The sequence below is a fragment of the Theropithecus gelada genome, chromosome 1, assembly GCF_003255815.1.
Source record: "Theropithecus gelada isolate Dixy chromosome 1, Tgel_1.0, whole genome shotgun sequence".
Taxonomy (NCBI): Eukaryota; Metazoa; Chordata; class Mammalia; order Primates; family Cercopithecidae; genus Theropithecus; species Theropithecus gelada.
This window is the reverse complement of record NC_037668.1, coordinates 181,051,177-181,076,987: the sequence shown is the minus strand read 5'-3', so window position 1 is coordinate 181,076,987 and position 25,811 is coordinate 181,051,177. Positions and strand designations below refer to the sequence as shown.

At 40.4% G+C, this 25,811-nt stretch overlaps 1 protein-coding gene across 1 annotated transcript in view; it reads right to left on the bottom strand.

Annotated features, from left to right (window-relative positions):
• FAM129A (family with sequence similarity 129 member A) overlaps positions 1-25,414 on the bottom strand; it is a 175,681-nt gene extending 150,267 nt beyond the window's left edge. Inside the window, exon 1 of the mRNA XM_025365092.1 lies at positions 25,199-25,414. Within this exon, the coding sequence (XP_025220877.1) occupies positions 25,199-25,253 (55 nt within the window). The 5' untranslated portion in view covers positions 25,254-25,414. The remainder of the gene's footprint in view (positions 1-25,198) is intronic.
• Positions 25,415-25,811: the final 397 nt, after the last annotated feature.

Below are 25,811 nucleotides of genomic sequence, written 5' to 3'. Positions count from 1 at the left end.
AGAGAAATGCAAATCAAAACCACAATGAGATACCATCTCACACCAGTTAGAATGGCCATCATTAAAAAGTCAGGAAACAACAGGTGCTGGAGAGGATGTGGAGAAATAGGAACACTTTTACACTGTTGGTGGGATTGTAAACTAGTTCAACCATTATGGAAAACAGTATGGCAATTCCTCAAGGATCTAGAACTAGATGTACCATATGACCCAGCCATCCCATTACTGGGGATATACCCAAAGGATTATAAATTATGCTGCTATAAAGACACATGCACACGTATGTTTATTGCAGCACTATTCACAATAGCAAAGACTTGGAATCAACCCAAATGTCCATCAGTGACAGATTGGATTAAGAAAATGTGGCACATATACACCATGGAATACTATGCAGCCATAAAAAAGGATGAGTTTGTGTCCTTTGTAGGGACATGGATGCAGCTGGAATCCATCATTCTTAGCAAACTATCATAAGAACAGAAAACCAAACATCGCATGTTCTCACTCATAGGTGGGAACTGAACAATGAGATCACTTGGACTCGGGAAGGGGAACATCACACACCGGGGCCTATCAGGGGGAGGGGGGAGGGGGGAGGGATCGCATTGGGAGTTATACCTGATGTAAATGATGAGTTGATGGGTGCAGCACACCAACATGGCACAAGTATACATATGTAACAAACCTGCACGGTATGCACATGTACCCTACAACTTACAGTATAATAATAATAAATAAATTTTTAAAAAAATACAAAATTAGTTGGGTGTGGCAGCGCATGCCTGTAATCCCAGCTACTTAGGAGGCTGAGGCAAGAGAATCACAGAGTCTGCAGTGAGCCAAGATCGTGCCATTGTACTCCAGCCTGGGCAATAAGAGCAAAACTCTGTCCAAAAAAAAGTGCATTGTTTCTCCTACCTTGCCTTCTGTTGGATCAAATGACATGTAGTCCAAGTCTTTGAGATCTTTGTAAAAGTGTGACAGTTCTTGTACTCAAATGACTTTAAAAAGGTTAAGTAGACAAATTGCATTAGTGATAGAAAGCGATGCTATGAAGGTAGGGTGTAGTAAAAAAGAGTTTGGCTTCAGACACAGAAGAACAAATATTGTGTTATTTAACTATATGAGGTACATAGAGCAGGCAAATTCATAGATGGAAAGTGAAATAGACGTTACCAGGGTCTGGGGGGAGAAGGAATGGGGAGTTATTATTTAATGAGTACAAAGTTTATGTTGGCAATGATGAAAATGTTTTGGGAATAGATAGTGGTGATGGTTATACAATATTGTGAATATACTTAATGCTGATGAATTGCACACTTACCAATATTTAACATGATAAATATGTATATTTTCCAACAATAATTTTTTAAAAGGCCTGGCTTTAACCAAATAATCCTGGGTTTGAATCCCAGATTCCTGTACATCAAACCCCCTTCCTATATAGACAGGAGCCTTGTGCTGATCAAGGGCCAGAGGCCAAAGACCAGAGACAGCTGGCTGGGCCTAGGCAAGAGGAAATGGCAGAGGACTTGGCACAGGAGCTAAGTGTGAGCCAAGAGGCGGTGCAGAAACTAGGAAGAATTCAGTCCTGGCACAACTCACTAACAAAATAACTGTCCAAATATGAATTGATTGGCTTCAGGAGATAGTGAGTTTCTTATTACTGGAGGTATTGAAAGCTGCTTACCCCCTTGGTAAGGGCATTCAAGCATGAAATTATCTTTAATGACCTTTAAATTCCCTTCCAAAAGAGCAAGCACGTGATGTTTATTCCTTTACCGTAATCTCCTTAAACTATAAGATATACAGAAATGTCCCCCAAATGTTCCACTTCCAGCAAAGTGGAAAAATAATGGAGAAAAAGAACTCTCAAATTATTTATTCAACCTAGTCCCAGATAAGCATATTGGGATATTCAAAAATAGAAAATAAAAATAAAAGAATCCTTAGGAATAAGAACTATCATAACGGTCCATTATATAAGCTTATGAATTTGTTTTCAAGAGTTCTTAGATATATATGGTACTTAGAAAGAGCTAATTCCAGCACATTTCTATCTGAAACAGGTCTAGACTCAATTAACTTCTGTTCAAAGCATACATGTATTCATTTATTCATTCATTCAACAAACAAGTTGACCTTAATAGGGCAGATATCATGGAACACAAAAGGGGTAGGAAAATGAATAAGATAAAACTTCTGCGACCGAGAGTCCAGACCAGTTACTGTGTTCCAAGAGGTGAGAAATTCAGTGTGGCTGATATATTATGCATCTATGATGGCCTTTCTTCTTAAAACTATAATTTTTAAAAATTATTCACATTTTGACACCTAAAAAGTAATTCTAAGAAAGTAATCAGAGATTCATATAAATATGTATGCATTAGGATGTTCACTAAAATATTATTTATAGTAATGAAAAATTTAAAATGACCTAAATTTCCAACAAGAAGAGAATGGTTAAATAAATTATAGGACATACGACAGCTAGTATCCTCCACAGCCAGTAAAACTTAAGAGTTTGGAGACTATTTAATGATAAAGGAAATGTTTGCAATATAATGTGGAGCAGCAGTAGAAAGATTTGTACAAAATATGATCCAAATTTTGTTTTTTATGTGTGTGGATATGCTTATATGAAATATTGAAAAGAGAAAGAAGAGAAAGGAAATAGATACTAATATTACTTAACAACAGATTGAAGGATCATGGATAATTTACTTTTTTTCTATTTTTCTTTGTGTTTTATGTGGTAATTTAGAGTCAGAACTAATTGTTATTTAAAATATTTAAATAAAAGTAATGGCTTTTAATATTTTTCCCCAATTCTTGTTCTAAAATATTTTGGATCTTTTGGATTTATTGTATTCTGACAGTTGGTGAGAGATTTTCTTTTCTTTGAAAGTGGAATATTCAGCACTTTCGGAGGCCAAGGTGGGCAGATCATGAGGTCAGGAGAGCCAGACCATCCTGGCTAACACAGTGAAACCCCGTCTCTACTAAAAAAAAAAAAAAATATGAAAAATTAGCTGGGTGTGGTGGTGAGCACCTCTAGTCCCAGCTACTCGGGAGGCTGAGGCAAGAGAATGGTGTGAACCCAGGAGGCGGAGCTTGCAGTGAGCCAAGATGTGCCACTGCACTCCAGCCTGAGCGACAGAGCGAGACTCCATCTCGAAAAAAAAAAAAAAGAATAACCACCACTTATTGAGCCCTTATGAATAGAACACAGTACATGCATAACCTAATTCTCACAACAAAATGTAAATTAATTGTTATTATCCCATTTCACATACAAAGGAACCGAAACTCAGCTATATAAGTTGCACAAAGGGGACCCAAACATGGGCTGCCCTGAATCCTTCTTCCACTCTTTCCATAGTCACACAGCCACCCAAGTTTTTCTCCTGCTTGTCCAACCAACTATAAGTTTAAGTAAGGGTAAGAGCACACTGCACTTCCCTCTGAAAGCAGAGGAGTCATTAGTTCTGTGAAAAAGTTTTCCTTCAGAGTAACTCTTAAAATTGAACTAGGATTATGCTAAGGGGCACATAATCAAGTGAAGAATCTCGGACTAGAATTTAAGTCTCAGTTTCTGATCGGGAAATTGGGGATGACAATATCCACAGAAAATTATGCAATACTGGGTTTGGGTCCCTGCTCTGTCACAGACCAGCCGCAGGTAAGGCTCTTACACCCCCAGGCAGTCAACAGTCATCGCCATCACTACCACCATCACTATTGTTGAATGGAGGCCAAGAATGAAACAATAAAAAGATAATTCCTTCAAATGTTTATTTAAAACTACTCCATCAAGATAATGATTTTTTATTTGCTTTATCTCCAAAATCATTTTAAAAAAACAAGAGTTATAAAGGTAAGAACCCCACCCAACCCCAACCTAAATGAATACATTCACCCTGTTCACTAGTGCAAAGCAGTCTGTTAATTTAGATGCAGATAATCTCATGAGATAATATAATTGGTCTCTATTATCTTGACGATGAACAAGGAATCTGAACCTGTTGGTGAGAAGGTGCACGACATTTTTCCCAGGCCATCCAGGATTGTTTAGCATAGTGAGATGAAATTTACAAACGGTAACTGAATGATGAGAAGGAGTTAATATAATTTATTCCCCAATGTAATTTTCTTCACATTCTTAGGCAGGCAGGCCCTGGACACATTGCCTTTTCACTCCATCATTCTCCTGATATGTAACAAGGGCCATTAAACTAGGTAAAAAGATGAATTGCTAGAGATCATGAAATGCTTTCAGCAGCCCATGAAATGTACCCAAGAACGATAAAGATATCTGATGACCTGTCAAGAAGATGCTTATGCAAATCAGAACATCATGATAATACTTCTGCTTGTTCATCTAAAGGCTATCGTGAAATATAGATTGAAAAACTTCACTTGCTCAGTAGCGTCACAAATAAGAAGCTGGTTTTCGATTAGGTTATGCTAGAAACGAAAATTCGTGGCCAAATGCCTAATTCAGCTATAAAAGAAGACAATAATCGACATAGATCAGCATCCAACCTTATTTCCTTGGGAAACAATAATTTCATTACATGACAGTTCTTACTGCTTCCTTGAATTACAGTATTTGGTGCTGAAAATTACTTGTAATCATCAGAAGTAAAATATATTGTAAGCATATATCATTAGCATCTTTCTGCTCTTAAATAGTAAATGATATTTCTGACCTGAATTCAATAACCTTCAAGGTATCCATGAGAATTAAGACAGAAAGAGGTTGAGGCAATGGATACAGAAAGAGGTTGAGGCAATGGATATAAGCCATACAGCAAACTCCTTATGGGAGCATGAACTCAGCTCAATTTTTCTGACACCCAGCCGCCTCCTCTAGTGGCTGTGTAGTGAGTGACATTGTATGCAAGAGTGGGGCTTTGGCTTCAAGAAGGACCATGCGCACTAAATAATAGCTACGTGGCCTTTGCCACAGTCTCCCTGGGCTTCAATCTCACCATCTGCAAATGATAACAGTACCTATCTTGGAGGGTTATTATGAGAATTTAGATGAGGTAACATGTATAATGTTCTTACCCTAGTGCCTGGCAGGTAATTAAAGACGCCACTTAACAAATGACAGTGATTATCAGATGAGACATCCATCGACTTAGCTGACACCTCCACTTGAATCTCAATCTTAGCCTGTCCAAAAGAGAACTCTTCATTTTCTCCCTCAAATGTGTTCCCCCAGTCTTCCCTCTTTCAGTAAGCAGCAACTCCATTCTTTCTTTTGTTCAGGTCAGAAATCGTGGAGTCATCCTTGAAGCCACTTTTTTCCCCTCATATTCCACATACTTCATCAACAAATCCTGTCAGTTCTACCTCCAAAATGTATTTATAACTCAACCACGTCTCATTACCTCCAGCTACCCCCTAGTCCACACCACCATAATCCCTGGCCTGGATCACAGCTCTAGCTTCTTCCTGTCTGACTTGCTTCCTCCCTTGTCTCCCCTACAGTCTATTCTCTACACAACAGTCAGATAATTTAGACAACAGCATTCCTCTCCTTGAAACTCCCCATGGTGTCTCTTCTTACACAGAGTAAAAACCCAAGTCCTTCCAATGGCCTATAAATCCCCCTAAGATGTGATTCCCACCTACCTTGCTGCCCTGTCTCTGCTCACAGTTCCCATTGCTCATTCCTCTGTAACCACACTGACCTCCCTGCTTCATCATCCTTGGCAACGATACCATCTTATTATTTCTTAATTTTATTTCTGCCTACCACCACCTCCATGATGTAAGTGCCATGACAGCAGGGATTTAGTCTGTTTTGTTCATCCTGTTTCACAGAACAGGGCATATTTCTATTTGATGACTAGAAGGAAAGACACACAATGAATGCTTCATTATTATAAGAAATAGATAGGCCCAGGCGTGATGGCTTATGCCTGTAATCTGAGCACTTTGGGGAGCCAAGGTGGGCAATTGCTTGAGTCCAGGAATTCAAGATCAGCCTGGGCAACATAGCAAGACCTCATCTCTACAAAATAAAATTGAAAAAATAAGCCAGGTGTGGTGGCACATGCCTACAGTCCCAGCTACTCAGGAGGCTGAAGTGAGAGGATAGCTTGAGTCCAGCAGACTGAGGTTACGGTGAGCCATCGCGCCACTATGCTCCAGCCTGTGTGACAGAGCAAGACCCTGTCTCAAAAAAAGAAAAAAAAGAAATAGATGTGTTCCATGACGTTTGAGGTTTTAAGGACTAAATCAGGGGTGTCCAGTCTTTGGACTTCCCCGGGCCACACTGGAAGAAGAAGAATTGTATTGGGCCATACATAAAATACGCTAACACTAAGGATAGCTAATGAGCTAAAAAAGAAAATCATACACAAAAAAATCTCATAATGTTTTAGGAAAGTTTACGAATTTGTGTTGGGCCACATTCAAAGCCTTTCCGGGCCACATGCAGCCCACGGGCCATGGGTTGCACAAGCTTGAACTAAATGCTCCAAATTAAGGTTTATAAGTTCATCCTAAGTAAGTTTTTTTGAAAAGAGTTAATCAATTAAACAACTTGTTTCACTAATGAGAAAACCGAGGCCTAAAGACAAGCCCAAAGTCACATGGTATGTGCCAGAACCAGGATTCAAACAAGTTCTTCCGCACCAAGTTCATGTACTTGCCCCTCAAGTTTATGCTGTCTATTAAGTCTGAAGCATGCTGTAGTCTCAACTCCATAAATTATAGAAAATGTATAGAAATTCAGTTCTGATTCCAACTGGCTCCAGGACTGGTTGACTAAGGATTTTGAAGAAAAGTATTTTATTTGATCTACAGTTTATTTAAAATCTTTGACTTTAGACTGCAGAAGGTATACTATTATAAATGATAAAACATCTACCAGTTGTTGAGAGTCCATGTCCCTATCACAGTGTTAAGTGCTTTACGAGGATTAGTGCAATGAGTCTTTACAACAGCCTTCTGAGGTACTATTATCCCCACTTTGTAGTGGAAGAAACAAAGGTTAGAGAAGGTTAGATAACTTGCAGAAGGTAGCACAGCTAGCAAGAGATGGGGCCATTATCTGTACTTGGGTACTCTACCTCGACAGCCAGTGCCCTACTGAATCAAGAAAGCTGCACAGTTAACATTTTATGGTAAATGTTTTTTAAGGGTTTAGTTGCTCTGTAAGTTCATTTTATTTTGTCCACTCTTCTAAAAATGAGACATATTACAAATACCATTTTGAAAGCGTCTTTTACATATCTTAGTGAAACTTATGCTCTTTTGCAAAATACATCATATGTATATATTTCTCCTTAGAAGGAACAATGCAAAAATTTAAACATATTCCTGGAAAAACGCTGAGTTTGGTTATCAGCACACCTTAAGGCCTCAAATATTTTCATTAAAAACATATGGAGACATGAAGGTTTGTGCTCCCTTTCTCAGGCATCCACTGATGTCAATAGCAGTGATGATTTGAAATAAACAAAGTAGTTAGCTATAGTACACCTCAGGAGTTTCTTGTGAAAGTGCCAAATAATGATATTGAAGGGAGGAAATGCTAAAACATGAAATGTGTCAGTAAGTGGGTTAGTCACTAAAGTTGCCATGGATCAGGAGACATATCTTATGGCTTCTCAGAAATTAACATTCCAGAAACCACTGAAAATGGTGAGAAAGTTCAGAGAAAATGAGACAACCTTAGAGCCTAGTGACGATGTTTCCCAAAGAACACTGAATAAAGTAATGATGTTATTTCAATTTCAACTACAAATTATATGATTCAAGGAGCACTTCATTACTTAAAATTCCCAACAGGGAAAGATTATGTATTGGCACTACGTTGTTTAAGATAAGAAACTGTTTAAAAATCTAAGCCCTTATCTGAAACATTATCTACATACACAATGGCTCAAATGTGATTTTATGGAAATTGGTGAGTTACAGAGGGGGAGTGAGTTGGGTGGGGAAAACCTCGGAATATTCTAGGACGCAAAGGTCAGAAAATATTCCAGACCTTGGGAATTTGGCTATAGGTCTAGAGTGGAAGCCAAGAACAGAAAATGAGACAAAAGAAAATGAAACTCATCCATTATTTCCCTTAAATGCTATCCAGGGTGCCACCTTCTGGCTAGGAAAAAGGGGTAGTCATGTGAAATACTAGGTTTTCACGTCTTTCCATCCCTTTAAGACAAAATTCAGAAGAGATAAGAATATTTTAGCATTTCTTTGTGAGTTTAACCATTCAGCTAAGGGAAATGCAGAAGACCAGGGCAAAGGCAAACGACCTCAGGGCCTCTTTTATCTGGGTTAATGAGGGAGTCAAGCACCAGCCTGTCTGGCTGGCTGCTTGTGCCTGCAGTTCTTCAGGGGCAGGGGAAATTATCCTTAAGTTTTAAGTTGAGGGTTGAATAATACATCAAATTGGAAAAAAGGCTCGTCATTTTCAGGGTGCTTATGTGTAACTCAGAATCAGAGTATATTCTGGTTTGAAATGGAAACTTAAATCTTGGAAATGTTTCGTTTGGTTTGGTTTGGTTGGATACCATGGACTATGAAAAGAGCTCTGCACCAGGAGCATAGAGACCTGAATTCCAAGCCTATGTATGCTTTACTAGCTAGGCAAATGGGAATAGCTCATTCAGCTTCTGAGATTACAACAAAAGAGTTGGATTAGATGCTTATCTCTAAGTTTCCTTGTAGCTCTATGAATCTTCTATGAATCTTTATTCAAGAGCAGCTGTCTAAAAGAAATACCATGTGAACCATAGATGTAAGCTTCAAATGTTATTTTGTCTTCCAGTAGCCACATTAAAATTTTTTAAAAACTGATTACATTAGTTTTAATTTCTGTTATTTAGGCCAATCATAGGGCCAAAACTGTATTACTTCAATGTGTAATTGCTATTAATAGTTTTGTATTAAATAATATTAATTAAATATTTTACATTATTTTCTTTCTACTAAAACTTCAAAATTGGTGTGTAAAATTTTAAACTTGCATCATACCTTAACTGGGACTAGCCACATTTCAAGTGCTCATTAGTTATATGTCCCTAATGGCTTCTGCACTGGACAAATAGGTTTAGAAGGTTTCGATCTTTTCTTTTCTTTTCTTTTTTGTTTTGTTTTTGAGATGGAGCCTTGCTCTGTCACCAGGCTGGAGTGTGCAACCTCCACCTCCCAGGATCAAGCCATTCCCCTGCCTCAGCCTCCTGAGTAGCTGGGACTACAGGTGCATACCACCACGCCCGGCTAATTTTTTGTATTTTAGTAGAGACAGGGTTTCACCCTGTTGGCCAGGATGGTCTCGATCTCCTGACCTCGTGATCTGCCTGCCTCAGCCTCCCAAAGTGCTGGGATTACAGGCATGAGCCACCGAGCCCAGCCTCAACTTCTCTTACATAAAGAATAAGAAGCATATACCCTACCTTCAAAATTAGAATCCACTTCAAGTAGAAAATGTATTCATTGAAATGTTAGGTTCAACATGTTGAGGTGATATAAAGGAAAAAGTGACAATAAAAACAAGGGATAGGACTTTTGACAGGAATTGCCAATTGAAAGATACAAAGGTAAGGTGTGTCATGTGGAGATGAGAAAGTTGGGCAGAAATAATGTATTATTAATGTATTATTAAGGCCTGGAGCACAATATCTACCCACATAATCCTCCACTGTCTATCTGCCCTTATCTGCAGATGTATGCACAGCGTCTGCTTAGAGTCTTTGCAGCCCTAAGGATCATGAAGCCACTAGTCACTAGGTCAGGGATTCTTTTTATCTTTTCTTTTCTTTTTTTTTAAGAGTCAGATTCTCACTCTTGCCCAGGCCGGAATGCAGTCGTGCAATCACAGCTCACCGCAGCATCACTTGATCCTGGGTTCCAGCGATCTTCCTACCTCAGCCTCTTAAGTAGCTGGGACTACAGGCATGCGCCACTACATTTGGCTAATTTTTGTTTTTTGTAGAGATGAGGTCTCACTATGTTGCCCAGGCCGGCCTCAGACTACTGGTCTTAAGTGATCCTCTTGCCTTGGGCCTTCTAAGGTGCTGGGATATGCCCAGCCAAATCAGGGATTATTAATCTGGGGCCTGTAGCCCCTCATGGGCTCTGTGGATAGAATTCAGGCCATCCAAACATTGAATGGAGGAAAAGAACACCTGTGTTTCATTAACCTTCAACTCAAATTCAGCACTTCCTCCAATTCTGAATGTAGGCAACAAAACACAATGGAATTCAGCAGTACTTGTGACTTTGTCACCAATAGAGCTCACAGATGTTTTCCTAGCACATTTAAGGTGCTGCATATCTTAGAATAGCACTTCTTCAAAACGACAGTAGTTATTAAACCCTCCATGAGAACTTGTCATTGAATGCATTAATAAAGAGCACATATATTATCATATCACAGATTTTAAAAATATTTTGATAAGTACAGTTCAATAAAATTGGTTTCTTTTATCATCCTCTATATATTTTTTTTCATTTAAAAAATGTTACTCTAAAAAGGGGTCCATAGGCTTCAACAAATCACCAAAGGTGTCCATGGTACCATGCACTAGATGAAAAGAGTCTGGGTCCACACACAAGCCCACTGCCCTTCATTAGCCCCCCACCAAATCACCTTGGATAGTATGATGAGTGAGATACAAATCATCATAAGCCACTGAGCTTTGAGGGATATCTGTTTCAGCAGTTAGTCCCTTCTAATTAATGTACAACTGAAACATGGCTTCAGGCCGCTGCCCACTGGTTAACATTGCCACAAGCTTCCCTACATTGAAGAGAAGGACACCAGCAGTGATGTGCTGGTAAACTGGGTCTCAAAAAACAACAACAACACAAAAAGACTCCCACCATGGCTGACTTGAAGCTACCAATGTGATGTCACTGAGCTCTGAGTTAGGAAAAGATGCCTGGATTCAGCTGTTGCCAGTCAGTGTGAGCTGGCTCCTAGCATACCACTGAGGTTGCTCTCCCTCACAACCATCCCGAGAAGGGAGTCTTCCTATTGCCCTTCCCTGGTTTGAGGGGAGGAGTATGTGTAGGACCTTGAGAATAGTTGTTTAAAGTTGCCTATTTAAACCCTTGCATCTGACTCTTTCATAAGGAATAAATAAAGCAGAATATCTTACAGGCAGTAATTTGTAAATTCCACAAGCTGTTGAAAAGAACCTAATTAGCACTAATTACAATACTAGAGTGTCCCAACACATTATAATGCCATTGCTTCTGTAGAGGCATTGTGTTTAAACACTGTGAAACATTAATTAGTCTGCAGAACAAATGTGTGAGCTAGGTATTATTCAGCAGTATGTGAAAGCCAATTATTTACTCCGCAAAGGCCTGATGCATTACTGATAGTAAAACAAATTGATTAACATAATGGTAGGACTTGGAAATGTGAGAATTATATCACATTTATTACACCATATTATTCATTTCTGACTCTCCTTTTCTCACTGGGCATTACTACTGTCCTCATTTTCATAGGAGAAACTGAAGGCAGCCAGTCGACAAGTCCAAAATCTCCAGAGAATCCAACTTCAGATTCAGCGAGTCCTCAGGAAATTGTCGTGCCTGTTTTACAAAGGTGAAAGCTCCATTTATTTTTATTTTTTTATTGTATGCCTTACTTCCCAAATATAAATATTTTATTTGATAATGAAGAAGTTGCATAAAAGTATCATTTTATGTAAAGTTAGCTTAAAGTGGTTGCAATGGCTGTTTTGGCCTATTCATAAATTCCATATTATGTGTTGCTAACATTTAGATGAATTTTAATTTCTGGATTAAGCTATTTATAATCTACCATCTCACCCAGTGAAAATATCCACTTCAAAAAGTAGCCAGGCCTGGCACAGTGGCTCACACCTGTAATCCCAGCACTTTGGGAGGCCAAGGCAGGTGGATCACTTGAGGTCAGGAGTTCAAGACTAGCCTGGCCAACATGGTGAAACCCTGTCTCTACTAAAAATGCAAAACAAGAAAAAATAGCCAACTGTGGTGGTAGGAGCCTGTAGTCCCAGCTACTCAGGAGGCTAAGGCAGGAGAATCGCTTGAACCTAGAAGGCAGAGGTTGCAGTGAGCCAAGATCACACCACTGCACTCCAGCTTGTGTGACAGAGGAGTCACACACACACACACACACACAAAAATAGCCAAATAATTTAGAATTAAGATTTGGAATCAAAAGTTTACTAAACGTTTCCATTTAGCTCATTTAAGGTAGCTAAAGCAGCTGAGTGTTCAAATCCTATCAAGCTGATACTCCTTTTCATTAAAGAAAAAGCTATGCATACTTGGAATTTCTAGAAGAAACACTTAGAATTTCTGGAAGAGCATTTGATATCCTGTTACCTTTTGTCTGAGATATTCACTTGCCTGGCACATAGTAGGCACTCAATAAATGTTAGCTTTTACTACAATGATTATCATTTCTCAGACTAGGAGTTAGCATTTTTAGCTAGGAACTTACATATCACTTGACACGCTCAGGTGTTAGTCATGCTCTAAAATTCTTACTTACTTTAAATGTAAACCATATCTTTCAATTATTGTTACTAATTTAACTCTCCTCTCTACAAAACCATTTTAAATATTTATACTCCAGATATTACACATTTGCCATTGTTGCTCATAAAATTTGACTTTATTTTAGCTCTAAGCCTGCATCTGCTTTGCTTAGGCATTTTTTCCTGTATAACTCGTGCTGAATGAGTTACACAGGAAATAATCCTTTAAACAAACACATTCAATCCAAATTTGGAAAATCTCTGAATTCTTTTTAGCTAATCATGGAAATTGTCACTTGTTCTGTGTGCAAACCAGAATTAAGGGCACAAGGCCACCAATAATGATGTGCTTTTTAAAGGAACATCCACAACTTTCCTTCATTTCTGAATTGATCCTGCTCAGCTGCTCTGGCCCCAGACCAGCCCCATCTCAGCAGCTCTCCGTGTACATTCAGTTCTCTGCAGGCTGCTTCGTTCCTCTCCCAGCTCCATGGAGAATGTTGGTAGCAGGTCAGTACGGCTACATTCCGCCTAGATACTCCAGGAGGCTACAGAAACACAGTAGTCATATTGCTCTTTCCTGAACTGGAGACCAGAAAGATTTTTTTATATTTTCCATTTTTCTCATCATGTTCACGTTTGCCTCTGTGTTAGCACATGGAGCATATACGGACTGCTTTACCATCTTTGTCTGCTAATTTCACCATGTCTATAATTCCTGAGTCTATTTCTATTGATTTATTTTCTTTATACTTGTGGATATTTTCCTGCTTCTTCTTCTGTCTACTATGATAGTTTTTAACTGGATGCTGGATATTAGATATCGTGAATTTTACATTGTTGAATGGGTATTTTGTTGTATTCCTATAAAGAATCTGCACTTTATTCAAGCAGGCAGTTAAGTTACTTGGGATCAGCTTGATCTGTTTGAGGTTTGCTCTTAAATTTTTATTAGAGCAGGTCCAGAGCAGCCTTCTAGTCTAGGGCTAATTTCTGCTCACTACTGCTGAAGACTCTAACCCATACCTATATATTATAAGGCCTTTCTAATTTGGATGATGGGAGCATGAACTATTTCCAGCTCAGAGTGAAGTCCGGGAATTCTTTGGCCCTATAAATCCAGAGACACATGATCTTCTGTTCTAGAAAATAAGCTTTTACTTGTTTAATAATTTTCTCCCCTTCATTTTCTTTGTTCTCTGTTTTCTGGGACTTCTGTTAGTCAGATATTGAAATTTTTGGATTGATCCTTTAATTTTTTTTTACATTGCCTCTTCTATTTTCCATCTTTTAATGTTTGTGCTCTACTGTCTAAGCAAAGCAGACAGATGCTTAAAGTTAAAATAAAGACAAGTTTTATCAGCAACTGTGGCAAATGTGTAATATCTGACATATACATACTTAAAATTATTTTTAAAGAGAAAAATTAAGTTATAACAATAATTGAAATATACTGTTTAAATTTAAATAAGAATTTTAGATTTCGGAATTTAGATGCAAGATCTCCTCAATTTTATTTTCCAAAGCAACAATTGGATTTCCTAAAATATTGATCATCAGATTTTTAATTTCCAAGAGCTCTTTCTTATTCTATTATTGTTTCTTCATCATATCCTGAACCTGTTTTACAAATGCAATACTTCTCTTACTTTCTAAGATATTCACTACAGTTTAAAATTTTTTGTTCTCCTTTCATTCATGCATGAAGCAAATATTTATCAGTCAGGAACTGTGGACCAGACACTGATCTATTTGCTGAGAGTGCTATTAATTTCATAGCAATGAATCAAGACAAAGACCCTGCTTTCATACACCTTACATTCTAGTGGTGACAGACAGGCAACAAAGAAAAAAAAAATTTTTTTTTTTTTTTTTTGAGACGGAGTCTCACTCTATCTTGCCCAGGCTGGAGTGCAGTGGTGCAGTCTCAGCTCACTGCAGCCTCAGCCCCCGCGGGTTCAAGCAATTCTCCTGTCTCAGCCTCCCAAGTAGCTGGGACTATAGGCATGTGCCACCACACCTGGCTAATTTTGTATTTCTAATAGAGACAGGGTTTCACCATGTTGACCAGGCTGGTCTTGAACTCCTGACCTCAGGTGATCCACCTGCCTGGGACTCCCAAAGTGCTGGGATTACAGGCGTGAGCCACCACGCCCGGCCAGGCAACAAAATATTAATAGGCATCCCATCCCATCAAACCTCCCTCTTGCTCACCACACTCCCAACATAACACCCTTTCTTCAGTTTCTTCAAGTACTTCCCCGTCCTCCTCCTTCTATATGCTGTTCTTTCTAACCAGAATGTACTCCCCCTTGTTCTTCACACAGATAGCAACTTATTATCCTTCTGAATACCACAGCCAAGTATATCTCATCTCCATGCCCAATTGCCACCATCAGTTTTCTATCTCAGTACTATTTTTAATCCCTTCATCACACTTATCAAAATCTGTAATGTTGGTTACCTACTTAATAGCCATCATGCTTCCTTCTTGCTAAACTGAACCTGATTCTGTTTGGGTATCCATGACCCTCCCTATAACCATGTGCTTCAGAGAAATGGCCCTAACCCCAGTTCAGGGGTGAATCTTGATTGTTCTAACCAAACCATGATAATTCCATACTCTTGCCAGTGATGGCTTAGGAAGGAATGTGTGACCCAATTTTGATCAGTGGGATGTAAGGGAAAGTCTGCTAGTAAGGCATCTGGGACAGGCTTCCTTGCTCTTATAAGGAGACTCAAAGAATAAACAGATCTCTTTTTAGCCTCTGGGACATTGCTGTGCCTAAGAATTTAATACTATTTGCTGCTACAGCCACCTTTCAACCATAAGAGAGCTGGGCCACAGACAGTAGAAAGAAATAAGCTGGCTTTTGGTGATATCACTGAATCACTTAATTAATCCTATCTTCATACTTCTTTGTTATGTTCCCATGAGCTCTTCTTGAGGAATCTACTAGATAATGAACTCTAAACACCAGAGAGACATCAACATAAGGACTGATGTGTTAAATAACACTTAATTGTGAAACAAAGAGTGAATGAGGAAAGAGAATAGAATATAATGATTATATGTTTTAACATAGTAAAATCATAAAGTTGGGGAAGAATTAGATTAGCATATACAAAAATTTTGTCTCTGATTTTAAAAACAGTTTGTTCAACAGCTTTCCATAATCATAATTGATGATGGCAGTATTTGTATTATTATTCTGAGAGCGTTGTGTGTATTTAGTATGATAAAGCAAATGAGAATTTGAGCATATTTAATTCTATCATTGCCTAGTGTCTTTGAGAACCATGATTCTCAGTGCGGAAAAGGATATGTATAAATATAATATTAAAAAGATACATTTTCCCTAGTTCTGTAAACTAAAAAATGTCCAGAAATAACGGCCAACCCAGTTGTAGCAATGAACATACAGCTAGACTCAAATTGTAATATTGAAATACTATTTCCCACTAAAAGAAATCAGAGGTTCTTATAGATTTTGCTTACTCCTGGTGTGGGACAGGAAAGAAACAGGATGAACCTAAAATACCTTGACATACCAGATGGCAAGGAAGCTATCAAATACTACGGGGTAATTTCCAAAAGACTCAGGAGCCAACTTGAAGAGTTTTTCATTGGCCAATGATGGGAAATTGGAGCTTCAATAAAATAAGGATTACAATGGGATTCGTGAGTTCATGATTTTTATAGGACAATTGATCATCTTTAAGGGATGACAAGAAACCAGTAGATTATACTGAACACTGGTAAATAAAAGGAAAAGATAACTTTTTTTCCTGCTTTTGAACTATCATACTAGGTAACCAAATGACAGATATGGGAAGTATTGCTCTATAAAATTATCCCAGCTAATAAATGAAAACAAAATGACATATTAGAATATCACCATTTTTCAACCCCCAATAAATTATGGGTCTCAGCAATAAGCATCAACAGAACAGCGACTAACATCACAAAAACAGAGGCAGCCAGCTATTATATGCCTCCAGATGAAGAATACACACCACCACCTATAGTCTTAACAAAAGGACTGATTCTTTTCTGTGGCAGCATAGTATTCCGAGGTGTGTATGCACCACATTTTCTTTACTGATGGGCATTTGTGTTGATTCCATATCTTTGCTCTTGTGAATAGTACTGCAATGAACACATGCATGCAGTCCTGTGCAGGAACATGGTTGGAGCTGGAGGTCATTATTTTTAGCAAAGTAACACAGGAACAGAAAACCAAGTGCCATTTATTCTCACTGATGAGTGAGAGCTAAATGGTAAGTACACATGGACACATAGAAGGAAACAATAGACACTGAGCCCTATCAGAGGGTGAAGGGGGTGGGGGGAGGGAGAGGATCAGGAAAAATAACTAATGAATACTAGGCTTAATACCTGGGTGATGAAATAATCTTTACAACAAGCCTCCATGGTGCTTTGTTTACCTATGTAACAAACCTGCACACACTGCACATCTTCCCCTGAACTTAAAAGTTTTTAAAGAAGGGATTGATTGTGAGACTGATCAAGTCTCACCATCTCTGTCAATTTGTAGAAAATACAGGAGAAATGCATGGAACTACACCATGAGAAAACTCCAGACTGTGGACAACTCTACATATCAAACAGCTCAAGTCTTTCAACAGATCATCTGCAAGTAAAAGATGCAGGGGAAACATATAGGTTAAAAGAGACATCTTTTTAAGTGAGGAAGACTACAATGTTTAAAAATACATAGTTGGGTGATGAAACCATAAGGAAATAGAGGGAGACATTATTATAAAAGCTAGGATTAGTGAGGTGGTACTCTGTTACCAGGGTAGCCCCTACACAGGTGTTCATGCCTGTGTGTAGTCCTCTCTTGAATCTGGGCTGGCTCTGAGACCAGCTTTAACCAACAAAATGTGGCAGAGTAATGCGGCGCCATTCCAGGCCTAAGCCACAAGAAGTCCTAGAAGCTTCTACATGCTTTTACACTCTAGCAATGTAAGATCCGACCCACCATTTAAACAGTTCAGTATCCTATTGGAGAGGTCATGCAGAAAGGCCACCTGGAGTGCAAGAAAGCCTTGTCAGCTAAGTGCAGCCACCAGCTGATCCACCAGATGCACGCATCCACAGGAATGACCACCAGCAAAAATAAAAAGTAGAACCACCCAGCCTGGGCCCAGTTCAGCAGAATTGTGAGCAAATAAATACCTGTTTTAAGAGCCAGGATCTTTGGGGTAGTTATAAATAGATAACTGAAAATAGTCGGCATTTTTGGAGAAACAAAGAGGTCAACTGGGACGGGGCACACAGAAGGCTTCTTTGATGGCTAGTGAAGTTCTTTCTATGTCTTGACCTGGGTAGTGGCTACTAAGTATTTGCCTTCTAATGATTCACTAAGCTATGCATTTGTTTTGTGTGGCTGTCTGGGCCTATGTTTTCTTTTAAAATAAAAATAGTTTTTAAAAAGGAAAAAGAAAAAAAATCCACATGGTTTGGCATAGAGACATTTATCCTTCTTCCAAAATTCCTTGAGACTATGGAGCTTTTAAAAGTCACTTTGGGGCTCCTAGTAAAAACTATTAATTTATTTTAATCCTATAGACTCATTCCATACAATATCAAGCATAGAAATACAAACTTCCTTAGGTCCTAAAACCTGCAATTTGCACAAGTGAATTAATTGCTTTCATATCTCTAAAGCGTTTATTCTCTTCTCTAAGTGAGAAAAAAACATACAGTACCAAAGGCAGGGGGCACTTTTTAAAAGCTGGCATGCATTTTCACATTGGCAGCAACTTGCTAGTCTGTTTTTAAAATGAATTTTCCAGTTTCAAAGGAGAAAATCTGTACTGCATTTAGGGTTCTGTTAAATCTCTTTCTCTCTCTCTCTCTTTTCCTCCCCCTCTCTCTCTCTCTCTCTCCTTGTGTGTGTGTGTGTACATATGTGTGTTAGTTTTGAACTGTTGGTAAAGTGCCTTAAATAGACTATAGCAGATGAATTGTGCTTTTATTCTCCTGTCTTCCTTTCCATTATGCTTTTATCTTCACTTCTGACTTCATTTCCCGTTTCACAGTGCAAATTGTTAAATGTACCTTATTTCTTAGAGTGATGTTACCCGGCCATACTAACAAAAAAATTACAATTTCTGATTAAGAGATTAAAATTCACTACCATGATTCACACTGCATATTTTGTAAAATGTTCACAGTACATTTATTTTAATGAAATTAGAAACTACCTTTACAAATTGGGCTCCTGCTATTGCACTTTCTACCTGTGAACCCAGTTCAGACCTTCCCAGAGATTACAACAGAGTAAAACTACAATGAGCTCAGTAGTTCACAGTAAAAGATAATACAAATTACTATTGTCATCCTAGTAGTTACTATTACTAGAGCACCTTTGATGACGTGGCCCTCTTACAGCCGATGTCCATAGCAAAAAGAAGCTTTTCATCAAGACAAGGGCTTGAAATCATCATCTAACTCTATGGGGTTCAAGGCTTGTATTAGAAGCCACAAGAGGGAAAGTCACTCTTTGTTCCACAAGTACAGGACAAAATGTTAATCTGTCTCAGTCTACTGTCTTTCTGTCTTTGTGGTTGACTCTATGAAACTCACAACTCACAAAATCCTTTATGGTTTTGCAACATGAGATTTGGTTTCCTAAAGAGCTTCCCATTTCTAAAGTATTGCTTTCAATTCACAAAGACCAAAGGAAATAGAAAGTAATTATTGATACTAGCAATTCCTAATTTGCAGTAGTTTTCCTTATTTGAAACTCCTGCTGGCTTCCTTGGTAATCTGGCATGCCTGAAGGCAATTTTTTCACTTAAAATATAAAGTGATCAATATGCATTTGTGCGTTATTCATAGTGGGCCCACCTTCTCCTGCTTCCTCCATCCCCACTACTCTGGAGGAGCTGCAATTTCTCAGTCTTACAAAAGCCTATTCATGTCTACTAATTAAGAGCTGAGACAAATACTATAATCTTTACCCACTTTCTACTTTCTTTGGCTTACTTTTTCTTAAAGGGGACCCAATAAGGCAGCATTTAGTGTACTGGTTAGGATGCTTTGGGCCACAAGTTAAAAGAACATAATTATATTAGTTAGAATAAGGTTTGTCTGTGCATAACAATAAAACCACAATAACACTGGCTTAAAGAGATGGAAGTTTCTTTCCTTCTTGTTAAGGTCCAGAGGTAAACGATCCAGGGCTGGTATGGAGGTTCTTCTCTATGAAACCACGGGAACTTAGCCTCCTTTTGTCCAGTTACTCTGTCCTACATGTGCTCCTTCTTGAAAGGACACCTCATGGTCCATGATGGCTGCCCCAGCCATGGTTACAATCCAGCCAGCAGTGTGGAGACTAGGATGAAGATGGTCATACCCTTCCCCTTTAATGTCACTTTCTAGAACAGCACTTCTGTCTACATCCCATTGGCCATAACTCAGCTACATAACCCATTTAGTTGCAAAGGAGTTTGGGAAATATCTTTATTATGGGAGTTCATGTGGACAGCTAAAATTTGGGGATTCTATCATTAAACATAACAGGGGAGAATGCTATTGGGGATAACCAGCAATCTTCACTATTCCAATTCAAAGCGGATTTAGTGGCTGTCATAATATGAAGTATGCAGTTAGTATATGGTGGCTATCAGCAAAGTTTGTCAGGGCTCTAGCTTCTTTTCTCTAAGACACTTCAGCTTTGCAGTGCTCCAAGTATTGGCTTTGTCTTTAAGCTAGCTCCCCTCCTGCTCATCAAGATAAAAACAGCAGTTGCAGGCATCATATTCAGATGCAACAAAGTCAAAAGAAGGAAATGAAGTGCCCTTCACTTTGCCTCCTTTTTAAAAGGGAAGAAAACTCGCCTAGAAGCAGCTGGCAAACTTCCCCTCAAGCATCACTGACCAGTTGGCAACATAATCCCATGCCTACTATAATCACTGGCAAGGAGACCACACCACCATGACAGGTACAGCTACCTTTCAGGGGCCTTAAATGGGGCTAGCGTCTCTGAAACAGAGGGCAACATCGGGAGTTGCTTTTTTTTTTTTTTGAGAGAGAGACGAGGTCTTGTCATGTTGCCCAGGTTGGTCTCAAACTTCTGGGTTTGGGCCATCCTCCTGCCTCAGCCTCCCAAAGTGCTGGGATTTCAGGCATGAGCCACCAAACCTGGCCAGGAGTTTTAATACCTGAACAAAACTGGAGTTCTGTTAGAAAAAGGAATGGGGGCTGGGCACAGAGGCTCATACCTGTAATCCCAGCACTTTGGGAGGCCAAGGCAGGTGGCTCACTTGAGCTCAGGAGTTTGAGATTAGCCTGGGAAACATGGCAAAACCCCGTCTCTACCAAAAAAAAACCACAAAAAAACTACCTGGGCATGGTGGCACATGCCTGTACTCCCAGCTACTTAGGACAGCGAGGTGGGAGGATCACTCGAGCCCACGGAGGTCGAGGTTGCAGTGAGCCATCATTGTCCCACTGCACTGTAGTCTGGGTGACAGAGTGAGACCCTGTCCCAAAAAAATAAAATTACATTAAAAAATGGAGGAATGGGAAAAGGATGTTGGGTTGACATACAACATTGTCTACCATAATGCATTTCCTAACTTTCTCGTCACAGTATATTGCCATTACTAGCCAACTTGGACTCTTTAAGATTACACTACCAAAAATATTCAAGTTAAGTCAGACCAGTTCTTATGCCCATCTCCCACCAACAAATTATAACCGAAAAAGCAAATGCGTAGACTAGTACGACACATCTACACGAAGTAGACAGCAGATATGTACAGCTCTCCCCATCCTCCACCTTGCCCATGGAGACTTCATTCTAGACACATCACTTTAAACTTTATATCTAGCCACCTAAGTTAACCCTTGTATAAATAAGAGAGAACTCCTCTGAGTAAAATATGTGCTATTTTAAAGCTGAAACTCATTTCTTACTTTATAAGCATCAGATCATTGAGGAGCATTCGGAGGAAGCCACTGGGCCCTTTATATATTGTGTAACTGACTATGCAATAATAAATCCAGTGGGGAAGAAACCGTTTTTCTAACTGGTATCTGCTGCTGGCAGGCCTGCAAGCGCCCACCAGGATCTCTGTATCCCATAGCTCTCAGCTGAAGCACTGACTGTCCAGTACTTTTCCGACCCTCCACAGGACTTCTTATATGGGAGAGCTTTCAGGTTTGTTTTCTTTTTGATTCATTAAAAATTCAAGGGTAATTTTTAGAAGGAAATAAAATTATTGCTTAAACAGGAAAACACGTTGTGGGGTTTTGGGTTTTGGTTTTTTTTTTTTTTTTTGGTTTTGGTTTGGTTTGGGTAAATTTTTTAAACTATAGTTTAATTTCAGGCATACCAAAAGCTTTAAAGAAAAAGAGGCCAGGCACGGTGACTCACGCCTGTAATCCCAGCACTTCGGGAGGCCAAGGTGGGAAGACTGCTTGAGCCCAGGAGTTTGAGACCAGCCTGGGCAACATGGCAAAAACCCCATCTCTACAAAAAATACAACAATTAGCTGCGCATGGTGGCACACACTTGTAGTTCCAGCTACTCAGGAGGCTGAGGTGGGAGGATCACCTGAGCCAGGGGAGGTCAAGGCTCACAGTGATTGCACCACTGCACTTCAGCCTGGGTAACAGAGTGAGACCCTGTCTCAGAAAACTAAAAAAAGAAAACATGGCATAAAGAGAGAAGAGCACCCAAACTGACCACTGATGCCTGGAATCTATGAGCTTTCTTCCTCATTTAAAAAAAAAAAAGATAGGCTGGGCGCGGTGGTTCACGCCTATAATCCCAGCACTCTGGGAGGCCGAGGTGGGCGGATCATGAGTTCAGGAGATCAAGACCATCCTGACCCACATGGTGAAACCCCATCTCTATTAAAAACACAAAAATTAGCTGGGCATGGTGGCGCGTTCCTGTAATCCCAGCTACTCGGGAGGCTGAGACAGGAGAATCGCTTGAACCAGGGAGTCGGAGGTTGCAGTGATCCGAGATTGCGCCATTGCACTCCAGCCTGGCAACAGAGCGAGCCTCTGTCTCAAAAAAAAAAAAAAAAAAAAAAAAACCGGTAATTTTAGGTCAGTGCTAAAAGCATCACTTAAGACGAACATATGACACGGCTCATGTGATCACAAGTTGGTCTCAGTATTATTTATTAATAGAAACATCTTATCAAGGGACATTACTGAAAGGCCTCTAGAAACAATCCTAAAAATTTATTCTGTTGTAAGAAACATGAGCATTGTTCTGAAACTAACGTCTTTAGAAATGAAGTCACTCCTTAGAATAGCTGATATATCTTTACCTGGAGATTAACTAAATCCTAAGAAACAATGTATTATCAAAACATCCATATGACGCAGGTGTTTTCAGGCACCCAAGGAATGGCAGCTATTAAATGATTTGTCTTGAAGTAAAGGCTGATTCAGCGTCAGCAGCATACAGCTGCTTATAATGCATACAAACCAAAGTTAACAAAAGTCACTCAAAATATATTGACTAGCTACTCTCCTTGTTAGCAAAGTTTATCAAGCTTAAAAGAAAGTTATTGTCTCAGCTTCAGGAGCTTTCAAATCTGTATTTCCCTGATGGCTACTTTATGAGAAACAGGTCATAAAAGTATATTTAAACTTTACTGTCATACTTTCAATCGTTTTGCTTACAATTGAATCAAAGCTTGAGAATATCTATAGGTTAAAAAATGGGCAAAGAGGTAAAGATAAGGCTATGAGTTTACTCAGGAACCTGGGCTTCAAAACCATCAGGAAATCACAGCCCTGTGACCCTCATTTGCTCACGCACTAACAATGTACAACACCATGCATTTTTCCAAGGTTCTTTTCTCTTTTGGCAAGACTAGCATTCTCACATGAAGCGATGAGTCTTTTTCTCTGGAGGTATTCTAACTTTAACTCTTCTCTTCCCTCTCCCACTACACATACCTTGCAAGTGCCCTCCTGAATAGAGAATGAAGAGAGAAAGCTGAGCAAGACTGGGGGACGTAATGACTGTCACACCATATGCTATAGGTTTACTCATTCAAACACATGCATTACAAGTTCTTCACTTGCCCTAACTCCCTCACACTTTTGTATGTGTAATAATTTCATAGCTTTCAGAATAAAGAAGGTAATAAATTTTCTAATTATCTGAGTACAATGTTTGCATCAATAGCAACAAATGGCATGGCCAGGAAGTCTTCTTTAAGCAAGTGAATCCTTCACATTTCTTGACTTCAAATGATTAGTGTACACATGGCCATGCTTCCAGGTTAGGTGCTCCTAAGCTTTCCAGTGAAATAAAGTCTTATATAAATGCCTTAAACACAACTTGCTAACATCCAAATGCAAGCCCTTTCTCACTAAGTTCTGCTAGATTGCCCTTTTAGTCCCTATGCACTGGTAACAGAAGCATGTAACCACACTTTTAAGACTAAGGCAGGCTTCATTTATTTCTTTTAAGCTTAGTTCAGCTGTTTTACTAATATAAATAAATCATCCATCTTTTCCCCTTTTAACAAACAAAAGCAAAGAGATATTTGACAAAGTGTTATCCCCATTGTTGATCTTTTACCTCCAAAAGCACCAGAGCAGGAATCTGTAAAATCAACTCCGTTGCTCTTCAAGTGCCCTGATTTGATATCCTTTTAAATGGTCTTAAATGTGGTGACTGAAAACAAATATGGAATAAGAACAACAAATAAATGATTTCCTCTTAGGAAAGGATTCAAGGGCCAAACAGACCTAGAGTTTAATACCTAGTCTGGAAGATATTTCTGAAGCCGAGGGTGGGGGATCGGGCGGCGGGGCAGGGGAAGAACAGTAAATTGGTAAGATAACCAAATGTTAGGTAGCGGTTGAAGGCAAGGTTGGGGTGGGGGGTGAGAAGAGGGGAGGCCAAATACACCCAGGAAATAAAGGAGATAACAGTCAGGACTTCCTGCAGTTTCAGTTCGGTTTGGGTTGTTTTGTTTTGTTTCTGCCTCACGCTCTCTATTGAGTCCCCACATCTCTGAGGGTCTCCCTAAATGAGTTTCTCCCCATCTATAACTTTCGCGACAGTTACAAAGCACGCCAGTGTTCCTCTTTTGCTTCCCCCTCTCCGGGGCGGGAAGGGAACGGCATGATATTGTCCTTTCTGACGCTGATGAAATCATCCTGCAAGTGCTACGGTGAAGTGCGAGCGAAGCTGCGGCAGACGCCTTGCTTTCCAAATCCAGACCAACATTACTAAGAGGGAAATTCTGCTTTAGCGGCCGGGAATCCCCAGGGGTATCTCTAGAAACGCGGGATATCCCCGTTGCTCTCTTGGCGGCCAGTTCAGAAACCGCTCAGAACTCGGTCCAGAGCAGGTACCGGAGGGCGAAGTGCGCCGGGCGGGGGCGTCACTGACCCCGAGGCGGAGGGAGCGGCGGAGGCGCCGGCGTCCCCACCCGCATCCTGCACCTGCCTCGCTCCCAAGCCCTCCGGGTGCCGGGTCCACACCTGCGTCGCAGCGCGCCGGCTGGGGCAGGAAACCCGGCTCGCGCGGGCGGGCTGCGGTCGGGGATCCCCGCGCGCTGCAGGGAGAGGGCCCCGGGCGCGCCCCTTGGGGCCCCGACAGCGGCAGCCAGCCTGTTGCAGGGGTCAGGGGGCTCCCCAGGCCCCCGGGCGGGGGGTGGGGGCGTACCTCGGATGTAAGCGCACTTGCCCTCGTCCAGCTGGCTGGAGGCTGAGCCGCCCATGGCCGCGAGCCGCCGCTGCTGAGCTCGGCAACTGCCCGGCCCGCCCCCGGGGAACTGGCCGCTCTGGTCCGCGCCCGCTGCTTGCTCCTGGAGTTGAGCCGACGGCGAACCCGGCTCTGAAATTAAGAGCAAACTTCCTTCGAGAGCCGAGAGGCAAGAGGCGTCGCCTTCTGGGGCGCCTCCTCCAGGTCCGCGCCTTCTGAGGATCCGTGGGCCGGCCTGGGGGCTGTCTTCCCGCCCTCGCCTCGCTGGTGAGCTCCGACGGGCTGCCCAACCGAGGAGGACGGCCAGCTCCTCCTCCTCGCCCACGGTCGCTTCTTGTTTTCATCCGTTTGGGGCATCCAAGAAACACCTTGGAGGAAGTGGGCCATTTCTCAAGTGACTGTAAATCTCTGTGAGCTGAAACTTTCCCAGCTCACATCCTTCAGGGTGGAGCTCAAGATCCCGTTGCCTTGTAAGTGTGCCTGTCCAAGAAGAAACAGTTCTTCCCAAGCATTACCTGGGAGCCTGTTAGAAATACAAAATCTCAGCGCCTTCGTCCACCATCCCTCTACACAC